This window comes from Lissotriton vulgaris, chromosome 1_2 (genome assembly GCF_964263255.1).
Source record: "Lissotriton vulgaris chromosome 1_2, aLisVul1.2, whole genome shotgun sequence".
In the NCBI taxonomy this organism is placed as follows: Eukaryota; Metazoa; Chordata; class Amphibia; order Caudata; family Salamandridae; genus Lissotriton; species Lissotriton vulgaris.
Window position 1 is genome coordinate 344,494,399 of NC_141686.1, and position 12,552 is coordinate 344,506,950.

The following is a 12,552-nucleotide window of genomic DNA, read 5'->3' on the forward strand; positions in this document are numbered from 1 at the left end:
TTAGTATAAACAAACACTCTTACCTTGGTTTGTTCCCATTGAGGACATGACCATGAAAATCACTAATGCATGAGAAGTCTTAAGTATACCAGAAATAACAACCCAAGTGTCTGCATTGCCCACAGAGGGTTTCACTTGATTCTTGCCTTCAGAGCCCCAATATATGCAAAACTCTATGTCAACATTTGCAGAACTGTAAAGTAGCATCACAGTCGGTTGCACCTTTGGGGTTCGTGGTTCGGAAGTGAGCCTGGCTATTGGGATGAGGCATCAGCTTACTTCAGAAGCGCGAAGCCCACGGTTCAAATCCTGTGTCTCCTTCACCTCAATTCAGAACTTACACAGGTATCTCTGGATGATACCAGCCTGTCAAGAGACTCTTCCAAGGTGATAAGATCCTGACCTGGTAAAAACCAAGCTCTTCACCATTTCATAAACATACACACACCTTTTTTAACTTGTAATATTAACATATGTTGCATCTTACAGCAGTTTAGAGATGGCCACCATGTTGAGATTGCTGCTCCACGGACAATGCAGATTTGCTCGTAGGATCGGATGGCTCGACAGCGCATGTAGTTGCTCCATCCATAAAGGCTGACATCGTAGAGGCAGGAGACATAGAATGGGTCAGGACTCTCATACCAGCGGCAATCAGCAAAGGGTCCAGAAGTATTGGTGAGGACCCTGCAGAAATCCCTTGCTATTTGGGAGCTATTGCTCGATGACCAGACTGGTCCTTCCGTCTGATTGCTGCACCTGGGTCGAGCAAAGATGGAGATGGGTCAGTGGACAGTTGGATGAGGTAGTGCCCCAATAATAAGCAGCATTGTTTCAGGTCTTGAGCGGTGACAAATGCAGTTTCTTAGGCTGAAACTCACATGTTTGGCAGAAGTTTATGCACCGCTCTCATTAGCCAGGCTAGCATGAATGCAGTGGCAAAGTAAGCAAGGGACCCACATCTGGGCATACCCTGCCAACTTAGGGTGACCAAAGCAAACACAAGGAGATGATGGATGGAGCGCTGAAACGTTTCAGACACTCACCCCCAGTCACGGATCTGGGTTGAAATCATCATCGAGTAGACGTGGGTCCTTTGCTCACTTTGTCACTAGATTCAATCTAGCCTGGCTGATGAGGGCTGTTAGCCCAAAACCGGTCCCAATGAGAAAATAATTTGTTATCAGTGCAACAGCAGTTGATCAATAAACAACAGTTGTATACTAGATTCCTCATTAACCCAATTAGATTTGGAATTAACATGGAAAGCACTCCCTGTTTAACCCCCTTTTTCTCTGCCTCCCAGATTATGAATCACCACAAAACTTTCCATGCACAACAAGACTTACCATGACAATTTCTGGGGTAGATTTCGTGAAGGTTCATCAAACGCCGCCAAAGATATAGGCAAGTCAAACAACACTTTTAATAGGAATCATGGTCCTAACTATAACTACAAACTGGCGATATAGTTAGGCTGAAATTCAAGGCTACCACTCCTTTTTTTTTTTTTTTTTTTTTTTTTTTTTATTGACAAACTTTAGAGGAGGCACATCATGGTACATATTATACAAAATCCTTGCTTACAAAATATAAGTAACCTGCTCCCCAAGAGGAGCTAATTACATTTTTTCCACTTGGTGTACAGAGAAAAGAAAAAAAAAAAAAAAATAACAAAATAATTAATTTCATACATACATAAAATAGTAAAAAAAGACAGAAAAAAAATAAATAAATAAATATATAAATAAATAGATACCGAAAAGAAATTTTCTTTCTATTCCTGGTTGGTCGCGGGACCATCAATAAAGTTTCCCCATATTTTCTGAAATTTTTGTAATGAGCGAACCCCTCTTAGTTTGGCTAATCCTTGCTCCATAGAGTAAATTTCATTAACTAATAACCACCATTCCCAAATATCAGGAGGTTTAGGGCTTATCCATGCTCTAGCCAACACGAGTTTAGCACAAGACATAAGAATCGTTATCAGAGACGATTGGGGGTGAGAAACAGGGTGTATGTCCAACAGTACAGATAATACAGTGAGAGTGGGTAAAACCGTGTTTTTGATTTCCAAGATTTTGAGTAAGCCTCCCCAAAAGTCTTTTAAAATTGGGCAAGAGAACAGCATATGTCCTAGATCTGCCGCGTTGGCTGAGTATTTAGGGCATTTGGTACGATCCCCATGTGTGTTATCGCGGGACCAATTGGATATCCTTTCTGGTGTGTAGTACAACATGCATGTTGTGCGAAACTGCTGTAATCTTAAGCTGGATGATCGCACAACGTTGTTAATATTGGAGAAAGAGCGTGTGATTTGGTTAGAAGTTATGTGTTAACCAGTCTTATGGCTCCATTTTTCTGCTAATTTTGTGCAGTCATCAGTTTTTACAGCGCAGAAGGATTTGTAAGCTTCGCTTATCAATGAATTGGTTTTAGTAGAATATAGACAATTCCAAATGTCACTGTCTAAGATATTGAATAGTTGTTTCTTTCTTACTAAAAAATCGTGTATTTGTATATATTTAAATCTCATAGTTTCCGTTATGTTATAAAGAGTTTGAAGGATGTGGAAGCTTAAAAACCCCTCTGCGCCGTATAAGTCTCCCAGAGTATTGATACCATAAGCAGACCATCTAAGAGCTGTTCCGTCATTGAAGATACCCGGAAGACCCGGGTTACCCCATAGCTGCAGCTTCGGGTGGTAAAAAGAAGTTGTACAGTAGGCCATAATATTAGTCCATATCCTAACGATGTCTTTGGCGGTCTTGAACTTCACCCTCTTGAAGTAGTTAGGATCATTGGTTCGCAACAAAAACAATTTTGATTCAGATTTTAACATAAAAGAGTGAAAAAAAAGGTGTCCTCGTTAAGTAGCAAAGACCTGAGACGACTAATGAATGAAGACCAAAAGTATAGTTTAAAATCCGGAAAATTAAGGCCGCCCTTGTCTGTGCTATTTTTGAGGAGCTTCAGTGATCTTCTAGCTTTTTTATACCCCCATAGAAAGCTGCTGAATATTCCGTCTAACCGTTTAAAGAAGGAATTGTTTAGTGCTAACGGTATGGAGCGAAAGAGATACAAAAATTTGGGTAGTATCTTCATTTTGATGAGATTGATTCTACTAGTTAGGTTCAGTGGTAATTTATGCCATTTTTTTAGCAAGGCGGTGGTGGTTTTAATTAATTCGTTGTAATTGATATTATTTATTTCTCTTATTTTAGATGTGATTTTAACACCAAGGTATGTGGTAGTCTTGCATATCTCAGGAACATTGTCCACTGGTGAGTAATTAGTTATGATTTGTGTTTTGTTTATATTTAGTCTGTAGCCGGATACCTTGCCAAATTTTTGAGCTTCTAAGTTAATACTGTGTAATGCTTTAATTATGTCGGATGTGTAAATCGCGACATCATCGGCGTATGCCGTAATTTTCAAAAGCTGTTCATTAGTTTTAAAGGGGATAATTCCAGGTTGTATCTGAAGGGAATGCAGGAATGGTTCAAGTGATAGGGCAAATAATAAGGGTGATAAGGGGCAGCCTTGGAGGGTGCCCCTAGAAATCTCAAAGTCCGCAGAAGTCTGTCCCCCATAGCTGGTACAGGCTAGAGGGTTGTCGTATAGTGCCTGTATCCCTTTCAGAAAATAGCCATTGAACCCCATTTTGATCATGACCCGCCAGAGATAATCCCACCCCACTCGTTCAAAAGCCTTCTCGGCGTCCAGTAGTATCATACCGAGTGGGGTGGTCTCTGTTTCGGCCACGTCAAACGCTGTTATAGCTGTGTTCACATGGATGGTGGTGTCCCTTCCGGCTACAAACCCGTGTTGTTGTGGGTTTAGGCATATGTGGAGCTAATTTAGAAGCTAGAATTTTAGCAAATATTTTTGCATCTGTGTTGATCAGAGATATAGGTCTATAAGACCCCCTCTCAGCTTTTGGTTTGCCCTTTTTAAGAAAAAATATAATTTTGGCTTTATTCCATGATTTTGGAGCCTTTCCTGTCACCCCAATAGATTGTATAACTTGTAATAATATAGGCATAAGTTCCTCCAAGCAAGCCTTGTAAATCTCTAGGGGAATGGTATCTACCCCTGCGGCTTTTCCGGTTGGCAAGACAGCAATAGCTTGGAGTAGTTCTTGTTCCGTTATTTCTTCGGATAATTTATCAATTTCTAAAGTATCAAGTGTACTTAAAGGGAGGTCATCTAGATAGCTTTGTATTGTTTTTTCATTTGGTATTGATTCTGGGGTGTATAGGGTCCTATAGAAATCCGCAAATTGTTCTAAGATATCGTGGGGTTGGACATATAATTTGTTATCGGAACCCCGAATGTTGGTGATCGAAGTACTGGCTCTGTCTTCTGCCACTTTGTAGGCCAAAATTTTTCCTATTTTATCTCCGCCCTCATACTGTTCGATCTTGTATTTATGAAGATGAATACTGTTTTTTTTAATAAACTTTGCTTTAGTTTCCGATTTTAGTTGATTTAGCTTAAGACCTATTTCTGTAATCGTTGGCAAATTTAACAGTAGTGCCGAAGCTAGTTGTATTTCTTGAGCGGTGATGTTGGAGATTAAAGTTGTTTTAGATTTACGTAGTTCGGAATTTTGTCTGAGTACATATTTTTGAGTGAACCCCCGAATACTTGCCTTGCAAGCGTCCCAGACAATATCGCATGTAGTAGAGTTCTGGTTAAATTCTATATAGTCAATAAGATGTGTTTTTAGCTGTGAAATAAAATCTGGATCTGATGTTAAATGTCTGGGAAAAGAAAAAGGTCTAAAGAAGGTATGTGAATGTGGTGTATCGAATGATAATATAATAGGATTATGATCAGATGTTATTCGGGGGCATACCTCCATTGTACTTTTGTTGAGAAGATTAGGACTCGCAAAGGCCATGTCTAGCCGAGAACATAGTTTATGAGGGGCCGAATAGTAAGTGTAGCCAGGAGAGTTTGAGTATAAATACCGCCACGCATCTTTAATGTTATGAATGCGGCTAAGTTCTGTGATAGAAGCTCTGGTTTTCCGCATCCGTTGAGAGCTCCTAGGCTTAGTGGTATCTAAGTGGTAATCCATGATGCAATTGAAATCCCCCATTATAATGAGCTCTCCATCCCAATCTAATAGTTTTACATTCAAGTCGTCAAAAACCTTGGGTTCATCCAGATTTGAGCCATACACTACACAGACAACATAATTGTGGTTTTCAATGTTTAAGTGGGCAATAGCCCATCTACCATTTTTATCTTGACTAGTTTGCAAGATTTCGGCTTTAAATCGTCTATCTTTAAGGATTGCTACCCCTCTAATTGAGGCTCCAAAAGTTGAGCAACTAACAATATCGTATCCCAATTGGCGTAGTATTTTTCTGTCCTTGCCTACAATATGAGTTTCAGTCAACAATATAAGATGGGGGTTGTACAGTCTCAGCTCTTCTGTGACCAGACGGCGTTTGTTTTTACTGTTTAGCCCCGCTACATTCCATGCAAGACACTTTATTTTATGCATTTTGAAACCGAGTAACCATCATAGAAAAAAACCAAGTGGATGTTCTTTAGTTCTTGCATTGCAGAAAAACAAATAAAGTTGCTTATAATTTTATCTTTTGTGATGTGTCTTCTCTTTAGGTTGTCAATAGTTTTTTCAAATTTTTCCCCCTCTCCACCCCTCCCACCCCACTCTTGTGCAAGGAGCAAGAGGTTCCCTCCCTCCACCCCCGTGTCACCTACCCCCCACGGGAAGGGACTGCCCTTCAGTTGCTGCTGCCGTTGGCTTGGCAGCACCTGCTACAGGCTACCTGAGGAGCCCCCCCACCACCCCCCTCCGATAAGTTCTGAATCTAATGAGACTTAGTTTCCATTACCGTAGCCTTAACTGCTATATCACCGTGTTCAAAAAGAGAAAGTTATAATGTGTAAATATATATGTAAATGCTACCACTCCTCGCACAGTGGGTGCTGCCAGTACATGAGAGTGGCCTCACGAACAAAAGACGGAATTTCCTGTGAGGGAGAAGAAGACTCGCGTACTCCTGGGGTCTTTTCTTTTTTATTATGTTAAAGACAAATGTCATTTGATATGTCATCAGTGATGTCACTGACCATGTCATGAGTGATGTAATATGTGAGGCCATAAACAGTGCATTGCAGGGGCGAGTAACTATCACTGCTGAATTTCTCTGGTTTTGTGCCTGTGAAATCCGAGCCTAACTATAACATCCCTGTAACCTTTGGTTTTCCAGTGAATATCTTAGGTGTTTTTAAATTATATTTCCTAACTATAATGTCCCCGTAACCCTTGGTTTTTTCCAGTGAATTTCTAAGGTTTTTTTAACTAGCAGCTGCATTCGCACAGTGGTGGAGAAAGGAGCTGGGCCTCCCTCCAACCAGTTTCCTTTGTAGGACTTATAGGTGGTACCAGGAGGGATTCTTGGTCCCCAAGGTCCCTACGGGCAGGAGTAAAGTGGACTTCATGCCTGAACACGTAGTATACCACGAGTATACCACGAGCCGCGAAAGCAGAGTGGTGGAGAAAGGGGGGGTGGTCCCCAAAGAGCTCTTAGCAATCCTGCTGAGTGGGACTTACCAGAGATATCAGGAGGGGTAATTGGAGGCCAACCGACCTTCCTGTTAACTCCAGTAAGTCTCACTCAGCAGGATAGCTCAGACCTGGTAAATGGCCACACCCATAATCCACCTCTCTGCAAAGGGGCCGCCTGGCGCACTACTACTAGGGGAAGAAGTCCCCTTGGCCATTGAGGGTCCTTGATGGCCAACTAGCCCTCCTGTTACATCTAGTAAGACCTACACAGCTGCAGATACTTTTATGTACTAGGATGAAGGTTAATACATATTGTTTTAAACCTCACTTTTCTCTGCCAGTCTCCTTAGAGAGGTAGAGCTCGCAATGCCTCAATGAGTGGGTCAGTGCCTTTTAGAACACATGTATTGAAGCCTAGAGGTAGTAGACTACATCTGTTTAACAGTGCATACTCTCCAAATGTGCGTAGTAGAAACTGCATGCATCACTTGCTGTTCAATATACAGTGCAGCCACGTATAAAGCTGTGTGTTCCAGTGCTTCCGTGACTCCTGCTTAGCTAAGAGATCTGTGGTTATGGGACTGATGGCTGAAGTAACTCTGACAAAATGTGTGCAGGTTTACAATAGACTGTATGTTTTTTAAGTTAGGTTAATCCGCTGCACCACTCGTGCCAGGCGACACGTAGAAGTGCAGACATATCTGAGGCATGATGGCATTCAGATATTCAAACGTGACAAAGTATGCGTTCACTTTAATGCACGCACCTCACTAAGGGCCCCTTTAGGGTGGCAGGCGAACTTCAGTCGACCCACCACCCTAGTGGTGCTGGGACCGGCCACCAGGGGTGCAGCGGTCCTGCACTGCCAATTAGGATGCGACCGCCACCCTGGCGGTCGCATCCCGCATCGTTATCATTGCGGTGGGTGCTGCTGTAAGCAGCACCCGCTGCAATGACAAAGAGACATGTTGGGCATTGCCATGCACAACGTGACAGGCACTGCGTGGTGCCTGCCACCTAGTGCATGGCAATGAAGGGGGTACCATAGGTGCCCCCCAAGTGCAGCCCCACAACCCCCACACCCCGTGTGCCCGCAAAGGGCCCCCACAGCAATTCCCGCCTGCCGCCATGGAAAGGCCTGAACCACCAGGCTTCATAATATGGATGGCGGTGCCTTCCAGGCACCACCACCATATTGTGCTCGAGTTCCACCCGTCTGGCAATAGTGACGATTGCCGACCGGCAGAAAAAGCGGGAGACGGACTTTCCGATCGTCACAGTACCACCCGCCATAGTGACATGGCGGGGGGTAGATGTGGTTGTGAATGTGGCCGAGCGGATCGCTACCATAATGGGGCCCTAAGTATGGCCGACTTTCAGTGTACCATTGCAGAGACTCATGTGGACTAGGATACAGGTTAATACATCTTGAACATGTTTTAAATCTCGCTTTATTCTATGAATTTCATTAGAGAAGCAGAGCTCGAAATGCCAGACCTAACCCAAGATCAAACACTGACTCCTGTCATGCCACTATTGTCAGTTTCTAACACTAAGGAGTTAGGTCCTTAAGCGGGCGAGGGGTAGGCTGGACCCTTTTTAAATACCAAAAAACAACAATAATGCCATCAGCCTCCTTGTTTACAAAGAATATATTACTTCTGCTAGGGCCAAATAAAATCTCATTAGATCTGGTCAGGTATTTTTATTTATACCAGTCACTTTTGTGATTTTTACGAAAAAGATTTTTTGTCTTTCCTCTCAGGCAGAAAAGAAATACATATTTACATACACTTAGATCAATATTTACACATATATACACATTTTGTACAACACAAAAAATTACAATAAATTAACCATCACAAATCAAAAACATCAAAATGACAATAGACGTTTCAATTTTCATTTGTTACCAACTCAATTCTTATTCAGAAATATGCAAGAGAACGTCAAATCTAAGGAGCAAAGAACAAACACAACAAGTATCCTTCTGCACTCAATGTACTGGTTTGCTCCTGGTGGTATGCCGACGCGTTTCGAGTTCGGGGACAAGTTACCAAACTCTCATCAGGGTCTTGTCATTTATCTGTTTAGGATGCAAGAAAACAATAAAGTTTCATTGACAACCTGTACGCCTTATGTCTACCTGTATTATTTCAAAAAGATAGTTGTTGTACCTGTGGTTTTCTATTCAGACTGGGACTATGCAGTTCGAAAAAGCTTCACGAATTCCAGGTTGCGTGAACTGTGTTTTGCAAATCTATGTATGATTGCTTTATCTCTGCAATAAAGATTAATGCAAGACTATCAGGGTGTTGGTTCAAACAAAGTGTTTCCCTGCATTACTGGTATCATTCACCCCAATTGCATACCTCTATGTGCACAGGACGATGCCGGGTGGGGAGGAGGACCGTTCGACTTGATTGATATGCCTATTCGAGGACACACTCAAAAATCTATCACTACCTATTGTAAGGCGCCACATCTCGGTTTGCTATCCGTAAAGCATGAATGCTACGTACCTCGTAATGTTTAGAACAGCCGCGGTGTCACGTGTTTGAGTCTGCGGTCTGAACAGACGTAGTTCCTGGGCTAACCTAGCCAAGGGAACAAGAAATCAATATAAGGGCACTATCCTCCTTACACACTTGGGGCCTTATTTATGAAGGACTTGCGCCGCCGGTGCATCACTTTTAACATGGGAAAAAGTGACGCACCGGCGGCGCAAGGCCTTCATAAATAAGGCCCCTAGTCTCTTGACAAACTGCGCCAGCACCCGTATTGCGCTGGCAGCGTACCTGTTATTCAATTGGGTGTGCCGCTCTCTCCCCTCAAGCCGGCTTGTGGCCAATTCCCACTCAAAGTTATGTCGGTCGCGGCGCCGGCGGCTGGCGCCTATAAACAAACATGAAATACGGCTTTAGTCTCCTTCTCCTGAATGTATACTTGGCCAAGTTTTGATTATAAACATGTACACATACCGGTATTTGCTTTTAGGCGCGCACTGGAAGCTCCGTCCGGTTGCTTCGTGTGTGACTGGATAACATCTAGCTCGCCTGTGTTTGTTCGGCGGCCATTTGGAAGTGCATTATGGGCCCAGGTTGTGCACAGGGGCATTCTGGGCCACGTAGTTCTTAAAAAGTAATTAGTGATGCGTGGCGCTCTGGCCGAGTTCAAACAGAGGGATTCTGGAGCATACTGGTTCTTGATTGTTTTTATTACGTGGCGGCTTGATATAAAAAATATAAAAAATATGTAAAATATAAAAAAAATTAAAATTGAAAAAATACCTTTGTATGTGTGTGTATTCTAACATTATGTGGGGAAGGGCTGCCTCTCTGTTAGTGGTCTGTTTGATGACTTTGTGTGTTTCTATGTTCTAGCGTTCTAGTATTGACATCATTGAAGTTTCAGTGTGAAAACGTGTGCATCCATGCGACATGGCTGTTTCTATGTTAGTGGTCTGTTCCTCATAGGATTACACAGAAATTCATACTCTAGATAATTTTGACATACTATGAAGGCCTGTCAGTGTGCTATTGAACTTAACCTCATCGATGCTGCAGATATTCTTCTCCGGTGCTTGGCCATAATAGAACTGGGTGTGCTCATGACGAGCTCAGCTCGTCATGAGCACACGAGCACCGTGCCTCATGACGAGCTGATGAGCATCGAAGGGGTTAAGGAGAAGGTATGCTTCTTTTTGCAACAACACCTTGTCGACATCAGTAGGGCGCTGTGTATTAATCATAGTAAACAACACGGACCATTTGAAATCGTTTTCATTATGTGACTTCTCAACGAAATGCTCCACCATAGGGGCGGTTAGCACTTTATTTCTGATGCGTGACCTGTGTTGGCTTATGCGTAGATTAATTTAGCAACAGGAGGACAAAGTTCCTAGATCAGGGTGCAAAAGTCACCCATAGATCAAGGTGCAAACAGTCACCAACAAGGGTGCAAAAGTCACCCATGTGTCAAGGTGCAAAAAGTCACCAACAAGGGTGCAAAAGTCACCCATGTGTCAAGGTGCAAAAAGTCACCAAGGGTGCAAAAGTCACCCATGTATCGGGGTGCTAACAGTCACCCATATTTCAGAACAAAGAAAAATTAAGACAGAAGGTAGACTAAAGTAATTCTAGGTTTAAAAATGTCCTAATGTGAGAGGGAAAATAATTCTACATCCTCTGCTGCCCTCACACACCCCGGGGGGTGTCATGCTTCATCATCGGGCGTTTTGCTCCTCGTAGGGCCGGCGCTGCAATTCCCTACGGGTCCCCCGAAGGGTCACTTTATCGGAGATCTTTTTTGAGGATTGCCGGATGTTGCATGCGGGTGTGTGGGGATTGGGTAAAAGGAGGGTAAATCAATTTATGTGCACGTGATAGTGTAAAAAATGACTGACCCTAAAAGGGCCCATTCGGCCTAGGTGTCAAAAGTCAAGGCCAACATGTTTCGCGCCTCTGTTGCCCGTAGGTCATTGGTGCTTCTTCAGGACCACAATAATAAACAGAGTAGTGCACGTGCTATAATAAGTAAAGATTAAAATGAGAACCCTCTTAACTCAGCCAGGGCGGGTCTGTATACCCTCAAAGTGGTTACAGCTGCTACATGGAAGCCGCTCCTGGGTAACACTAATCAAACGTGTGATCGGCCATAGGATTGGAATGTGCTCTCTGTCGGTAATAGCGTTTCTGAGGCAGGGAAACTTCCATGTTGGCGGTCATGTGTAGATTCACCTGTTGATTGGTTTTGCCAATGTAGATCTTCTTGCATGGACAAATTATTACGTATACTACGTTTTTTGTCTTATAGTTTGAAAACCCGGAATGTTTCCACTTCACATCCAAATGTTGGAATTCATTCCCTTCAATAGTATTTGGGCGTGCAACACAATTGCCACATCTGTGGTGGCCATCCACCGGCTTCATGTTCCAGAGGGCAAGGAGATTGTGCTTTGGTTTAGATTTCGTGATGTCAGCTCTCACAGTCTAATATGGTGGCGTTGTCTAATAGCCATATTATGATGTGCTGTGGGCAATGCCTTTCCGCATACGGTCTTTGCTTTGGGGGCCCGTTGTGGGCCCCCAGGGTGAAGGGGGCTGGGGGGTGCACATGGGGGGTACCTATGGTAACCCCCAGTGTATCAAAATACAACATGGCAGGCACTGCGCGGTGCCTGTCATTTGGTGCTTAGAAACGCACAACATGCATTTTTAGCATTGCGGCGGGCGATGCTTTCAGCGCCACCCTCCGCAATGTTAAAAATGCAGGAATCCTAATTCGAGGCACGGGACCTCCGCCCCTGTGGCGGACGTTCCTGACCCGACAGCATAGCGGACGGACATTGTCCGTCCGCCATCCTAATTGACCCCATAGTTTTTTTTAAAAAGCAACGCAGACTACAATTGCATGACCCATAGGGGACGAGTCGCCTTAGTAACCATAGTCCAATCATAGTCCACTCCGGTGTATGTAAGTGTGTGATATCCCTTCCTGTTCCTCTTTCTTCCCTGCTTGTCAGTTAAGTCACTGCATTTTCATAATTGTCTTACTTCATGGATATAAATTGTTGTAGCAAAAGTGATGACTGTTTACAGTGGTGCTAATAGCGTTTATGATTACAACTTTATAAATGCGCACGGTAAGCATTTGCCCGAGTGCGGTTCACTTTTTATCGCATGTCCTCAAGGGGTTTCCTTCCCATCAGCCACATTAGTGGCGAGTGAGGCGGCTTCTTTCAAGCGTTCTCACCGGCAGCACACGCATGTTTCGGGAACTCCCCTGTGAAGCTCCTTGGAGTTTCCTCAGGACTCTTTCTCCCCGACCAACCCTCACAATTGACAACACTTTGTGGTTGACTCCCCTCATGTGGCTAGAGGGCTACAACCCCACCTGGAGGCAGATTGAGGGTACGGCAGCCGTTTCACACAGCATTTGAACACCTGCGACGTGGCTGCCCAGGACAGGTTTTAAGGGCGAAATAAAGGTACAGGTGTGCT

At 43.6% G+C, this 12,552-nt stretch overlaps 1 protein-coding gene across 1 annotated transcript in view; it reads right to left on the reverse strand.

The window, feature by feature from the left end:
• Positions 1–320: 320 nt before the first annotated feature.
• The window catches only part of LOC147736736 (alpha-tectorin-like), a 233,513-nt gene continuing 221,281 nt past the window's right edge, over positions 321–12,552 (reverse strand). Inside the window, exons 11-12 of the mRNA XM_086952686.1 lie at positions 488–759; positions 321–403 (exon numbers count right to left, since the gene is read on the reverse strand). Coding sequence (XP_086808812.1) covers positions 321–403; positions 488–759 — 355 coding nt within the window. The remainder of the gene's footprint in view (positions 404–487; positions 760–12,552) is intronic.